The sequence below is a fragment of the Anopheles ziemanni genome, chromosome 2 (assembly GCF_943734765.1).
Source record: "Anopheles ziemanni chromosome 2, idAnoZiCoDA_A2_x.2, whole genome shotgun sequence".
NCBI classification, from domain to species: Eukaryota; Metazoa; Arthropoda; class Insecta; order Diptera; family Culicidae; genus Anopheles; species Anopheles ziemanni.
The window spans coordinates 51,141,442-51,147,438 of NC_080705.1; the positions used below are offsets into that span (position 1 = coordinate 51,141,442).

General features: G+C 47.0%; 2 protein-coding genes across 2 annotated transcripts; both read left to right on the forward strand.

Annotated features, from left to right (window-relative positions):
• The first annotated feature begins 969 nt into the window (after positions 1 to 969).
• LOC131293799 (uncharacterized) lies at positions 970 to 2,421 on the forward strand. The gene has a single exon (XM_058321857.1). It carries the CDS (start codon positions 970 to 972, stop codon positions 2,419 to 2,421), a length of 1,452 nt encoding a protein of 483 aa, XP_058177840.1.
• A 106-nt stretch (positions 2,422 to 2,527) lies between these two features.
• On the forward strand, positions 2,528 to 4,746 carry LOC131293800 (uncharacterized). Its single transcript, XM_058321858.1, has 3 exons — positions 2,528 to 2,635; positions 2,682 to 4,131; positions 4,730 to 4,746. The coding sequence occupies exons 1-3, from the start codon at positions 2,528 to 2,530 to the stop codon at positions 4,744 to 4,746; spliced, it is 1,575 nt and encodes a 524-aa protein (XP_058177841.1).
• Positions 4,747 to 5,997: the final 1,251 nt, after the last annotated feature.

The window sequence follows — 5,997 nt, forward strand, 5'->3', positions numbered from 1 at the left end:
CCAGCAACCTCATCATCACACACATCCTCGCGTCGTGTATGGACGCCAACACTCGAAAGGCATGGGAGCTCACATTGCAACACGGCGAGTTTCCGGATTTGTTCCGTATAGAGTTGTGTAAATCGGATTCAGATTCATGAATCTGAATGAATCTCTGCCTTATAAGGGATTCATGAATCTTTCGCCGCGAGATTCATGAATCCCAAAGACACACCAAATGATGTAAAGTCACCAACCAAAAGTCGGTTGAGGGACCACCTTTTTTTTTTTTTTTTTTGGTCTCATTGTCCACGCCTATGACAGAATCGGGGAGATTCATGACAGAACCATGAAAGATTCATGAAGATTCATTAAGGTTTCGAAAAATTCATTAAGCTTTGAATATTCGAATCCGCAAAGATTCATGAATCCATCTGAATGAATCTTAGGTAAAAGATTCATATGAATGAATCTCGCCAAAAGATTCATTAAGCACAACACTAGTTCCGTACCTTCGACTATATCACGCGTCAATGTGAAGTGTTGAAGAGCTGTGCAGCAGGCAGTACGGACAAACCATTTCGTCCAAAGCCGGCACCTACAAAGGCGTTCACATCGACCGTTACACCGTCACCGACCGCAACATGTGTCATGTGCCATGACAACCATACGCTCAGCAAGTGCGCAGATTTTATAGCACTATCGTTACCAGCCAAACGTGACAAGCTTCGAAGTTGGAAACGTTGTTTCAACAGTTTCGGAGCTGGTCATCTCAACAAAAGGTGCCCCTCGAAGTGGACGTGTCGTCGATGCCAGCAGAAACATCACACCTTGCTCCACGACGAAGGGACTAGTGCCGCCATCGAGATCCGTCACGAACAGCCAGCATCTGCAGCAGAACACCGTACAGCTACAATATCCCTTCACACGGTGATACCATCGATTGTGTTGCTGTCAACCGTCTTACTGTACATCACTGACAGCGCAGGGATGATGCATGCTGCTAGGGCTCTCTTGGACAGTGGAGCACAGTCCAACTTCATCACGGGAAGGTTAGAACAGTTTTTAAACCTACCTCGTAAGTCGGTGAGCATTCCGCTGTCGGGGATTGGTGGCAGCCAAGCGACCAACGTGAAATCATCAGTACGAGCCACCATCCAGTCGCGCTGTTCATCATTCTCGACGTCACTGGAGATGCTGGTACTGCCCAAGCTGTCAGCAGACGTGCCAGCCCATCGCATAAACCATAGCCAGTGGATGATTCCAGCAGCCTGCGTCTTGGCTGACCCAACATTCCACAAGCCTGGTGGCATCGATCTCATCCTGGGTGCTGCGTGCTTCTACGAGCTTCTAAAACCCGGACGAATCTCACTTGGAGAAGGCATGCCGTCACTACAAGAAACGGAATTTGGGTGGGTTGTTAGTGGCACAGCCCCGATCGCAGAGCAGTCGCTGTCAGTGGTGTGTTCAGTTGCCATACACACCAATGAGCTGACTACGATGATGAGAAAATTCTTCGCAATAGAAGACGTAGGCAGTTTCCCTAGCTGGACTATCGAGGAAAGGGCCTGTGAGGACCACTACGCGGCCACTACAAGCAGAGACCAAGCCGGCCGATATGTCGTCCGACTTCCGAGAAAGTCTGACATGATCGGGAAACTAGGTGACTCGCGGACGATCGCCCTCCATCGGGTTTTGGCTATCGAGAGACGTATGCAGCGAGAACCCGAAACAAAAAAGGCGTACGTGGAGTTTATGGCCGAATACCTCCGCTTAGGCCACATGACAAAGGTGGCAGCAGCAGTTGATAGTCAGACAACGTTCTACCTCCCACATCATCCTGTTTTTAAAGCCGACAGCACCACCACGAAGTGTCGGGTTGTGTTCGATGCATTCAGCAAGTCATCGACAGGAGTGTCGTTGAACGATACGCTGATGATCGGACCAACAATTCAACAAGATGCTACATCGATCCTGATGCGATTCAGAACTCATCAAATTGCCCTGACAGGAGATGTGGCAAAAATGTACCGGCAAGTATGGGTACATCCCAGCGATCGCGCCCTGCAGCGGATTCTGTGGCGAGCTTCGCCCCATGATCCCATCGAAGAATATGAGTTGAATACTGTGACGTATGGAACCGCTTCTGCACCATTCCTTGCGGTGAGATCTCTGCAACAAACAGTATTGGATCATGGGAGTGAGTTTCCAATAGCAGCGGCTCGGTTCTCTGACTTTTACGTGGATGACTTTGTGTCTGGAGCTGATTCACCCGAGGCTGCTCAAACTTTGCAACAGCAAACCGAACAACTGTTTGCCAAGGGTGGATTTGAGCTGCGGAAATGGGCATCAAACGAGGAAGCAGTGTTGCATCATGTGGCCCAACAAAGCCGAGCATCCAGCCCATATTCACAACATCAGCATTCCGAGAGTCGCCATTAGATCTTCAGTGACCACCATCCAATACCACGTCTTTTGCGATGCTTCGGAGAAAGGATATGGAGCATGCTGCTACATCCGTAGCTGCGATGCCCAGGGACATCGCACAATGGAGCTCTTCGCCTCAAAAACCAAGGTGACGCCCCTCAATAGCAAGCACTCTATCGCTCGGCTTGAACTGTGCGCAGCTCAGTTGGCCAGCTTGCTATTCGACCGAGTAAGAACTGCGGTAAACCCAGAATCTCTGGCAGTCTTCTGGACAGACTGTGGTACATTGGCTACGAGCATCACCGAACTCCTGGAAGCCATATGTTGCGAACCGGGTATCGCAGGTGCAACAACTAACGGAGGGTTGCACGTGGCGTCACATCGCAGGAGTCGACAATCCTGCTGACCTTGCTTCCCGAGGATGTTTGGGCAAAGATCTCCTCTCCAGTACCCTATGGTGGCAGGGTCCTTCCTGGATGAGCCTGCCAGAAGATCAATGGCCTCCACCGCTGCTTGCGACACCAGATCCTTCAGTGCAAGCAGAGCAACTGGGAGCTGACGGAATCATCCGGGTTGGAGGACGTTTATCCAACTCACCGCTAGTGGAGGATGTTAAGCATCCACTAGTTGTTCCTGCCAGCCATCCATTCGCTCGTCTGCTGATGGAACATTTCCATAAACACTTACTTCATGCGGGACCAACTCTGATGCTAAACACGTGCAGGCAACGCTTATGGATCACAAGTGGCCGAAATCTCACCCGGAAGGTATTCCACCAGTGCCACACCTGCTTCCGCGCCCGACCATCATCGTCAGCAACTATAATAGCTGACCTGCCGGCTGTCCGAGTAACACCGGCCCTTCCTTTTTCGATCACCGGGGTTGCCTACTGTGGTGCAGTGTTCCTGAAAGGTGACCATCGACGGGCGGCGCCCGTGAAGGCATACGTCGCCATATTTGTATGCTTCACCACCCGTGCCGTACACATCGAGCTGGTGTCAAACCTGACAACGGAAGCGTTTCTAGCAGCATTGCGACGGTTTGTGTCTCGTCGTGGGTTGCCATTGGAGTTTCACTCGAAAAACGCGACGAACTTCAAGGGAGCAGCAAACAAGCTGAACGAGTTGTACAAGCTGTTGCGTACAACTGAACACCAGCAGAGCATTCAGACTTGGACACTAGAACGGAAGATTTCATGGAAGTTCATCCCCCCGAGAGCTCCTCACTTCGGAGGACTGTGGGAAGCCGCCGTCAAAACCATGAAATATCACCTAGTACGCGTTTTAGGAACGACAACACTTTCGTTTGAGGACATGTCTACGCTGCTGGACGAGATAGAATGCTGTGTCAACTCCCGGCCTATAACATCGATGTCAGACGATCCACACGATATGACAGCCTTCACTCCTGGACATTTCCTTATTGGAACGAACCTACAGCTCATTCCGGACCACTGCTTGCTGTATGAAGCCGAGAACCGGTTGAACCACTGGCGTCATGTTCAACAACTTCGCCAGCACTTTTGGAACCGTTGGCAGAAGGATTATTTAAAACAACTGCAGGCGCGATCTAAATGGACAAAGGATGGTACAACCACAGTAACGCCAGGAACGTTAGTTATAATCAAGGAGGATAATGTGCCTTCATCGTGTTGGCCATTAGCACGCGTAACCGAGGAGCATCCTGGAAAGGATGGCAAAGCGCGTGTCTTTACATTGCGTACAAGTAAGGGAACTACAGTGACTAGACCATTGGTAAAATTTTGTGTATTACCAAAGCCAAACGAAAACAGTTCAAATTATCCAATTTTAAGGTGGCAGAATGTACGATATTGCGACGCCTAAAGGTAGACTATACAGGGTGTCCACTCAGATTATGATTTCAAATTTCCGGTTTTTCCCCGGTTTTTCCCCGGTTTTTTCCCAGCTTTTCCCGGTTTTTTCCAGTTTATGCAGGTTTACTACATTTCGATTGCTCATAATAGATTAACTTATCTGTTATATGTCTCTATGGTTTCTAAGGTAGTTTACAACTGCATGTAAGTTATGTGTTTAAGACTACTTTAAGGAAATTACTTCAAAATTTTCAAAATCAAAAACTCTTGAAAAACTGAAGGAAAACAAGGACAACCCATACGGGTTGGGATTATACAGAATCCTAAACTGAACTTATATTGCAACAACACACATTTCTTGAGCGTATATAGAAGAAGAAAATGTATATAAAGATGTTGTAGAACAACTTCATTTTTGACATAAAAGACAAATTAATTTTTGATACGGCTCAAAAATAGAAATGAATAATGTTTTTCTTTCGCTCATAGAATTTTCTCAATCATAACATTACCGGGCCCTGTAAACGGGCACTGTAACCTGGCCCTGTAAACGGGCCCTGCAACTGGGACCTATCAACGGGCCCTGTATCCGGGACCTGTAAACGGGCCCAGTAATCGGGTCCTGTAAACGGGCACTGTAACCGGGTCCTATACCTGGGTCCTGTAACTGGGCCGCGTAACCGGGCCGTTTTACCTAGTAGGGTCAAAAAAAGTCTCGTAAGTCCTTAACGGGGCATGCATGACCAACAAGGTCGTTACACCAAGAAGAATCATTACGACTAGATCATGCATACCACAGTTGCGAATCAACATACCATAGTACTTTCTTTGGATCGAACAAACTGACATAGTTTTGGTCGCAGTAGACTGGGTTTTTAGTCAAAAGAGATACTTACGAAAGATTGAAAGGAGAAAACATCTAGTAATTCTTGTGTAGCGGTTTTGATGCGTTGAACAATATTTCATTCTGCACAATGGATAATTCTACTAAGCAAACAATAGAAATTTGTGATTTACCAGATGAAGTGAGTTTATTTTATGCTAATAACACAGTTCGTTGTTTTAAATACTTTTTTTTGTTTTGTAGATTCTTGGAATCATTTTCGACTACTTGACCGTGTCTGAGTTAAAAACTGCCAGCTTGGTGTGCTTTCAGTTGTCGCAGTTGGTATTTTCTGGACGCGGACTAGATCGCGTGCGCTTTTATGTAGCGAACGATTATGTAAAACGTGGCTCATTAAACGTACTCAGAAGAAGTCAAAGACGGTATCGCCATATTCGGTTCAGTGCCAGCAATAGAGGCACTTGCGAGAAATTCGTTACCATTTTACAGCGTTTCGAAAGATTTTTAGTGAGCTTAGATTTAGAGTGGAACAATGAAGTGTCGCTAATCAAGCGCATCCTACTGGAGGTTCCAACTTTGAAGGCTCTTTCATTGAACCAGCTTGAAGATATGGAAGTGCGTACAAACGGTTTTAGCCAGTTGGCGGAGTTAAAACAACTTTCTGTACGGGAAATGTGGTTTAATAGCACAACGCTATTGACTGCGATTGATTTCTGTACCATCGCTCCAAACCTCCAGGCAATCCAGATGGTGTGTGATACAGAAAGCACTCTAACCTTATACAGGCACTTCAGATATCAACTGAAATCGGTGGATGTAGTTCTTAAGAACAATGAACTTACGTATTCGTTTTGTGAAATCGTTTTTCCGAAGCTTTTAGAAATCAAGGTTGTTGTTTTTGGTTTTGTTGATG

Excerpts from the sequence above, each read along its gene's own strand:
- LOC131293800 (XM_058321858.1), top strand. The coding sequence starts at position 2,528 with ATGGAGCTCTTCGCCTCAAAAACCAAGGTGACGCCCCTCAATAGCAAG. Across the intron at positions 2,636-2,681 it reads CCAGCTTGCTATTCGACCGA|ACTGTGGTACATTGGCTACG; the intron begins GTAAGAACTGCG and ends TCTTCTGGACAG.
- LOC131293799 (XM_058321857.1), top strand. The coding sequence starts at position 970 with ATGATGCATGCTGCTAGGGCTCTCTTGGACAGTGGAGCACAGTCCAAC.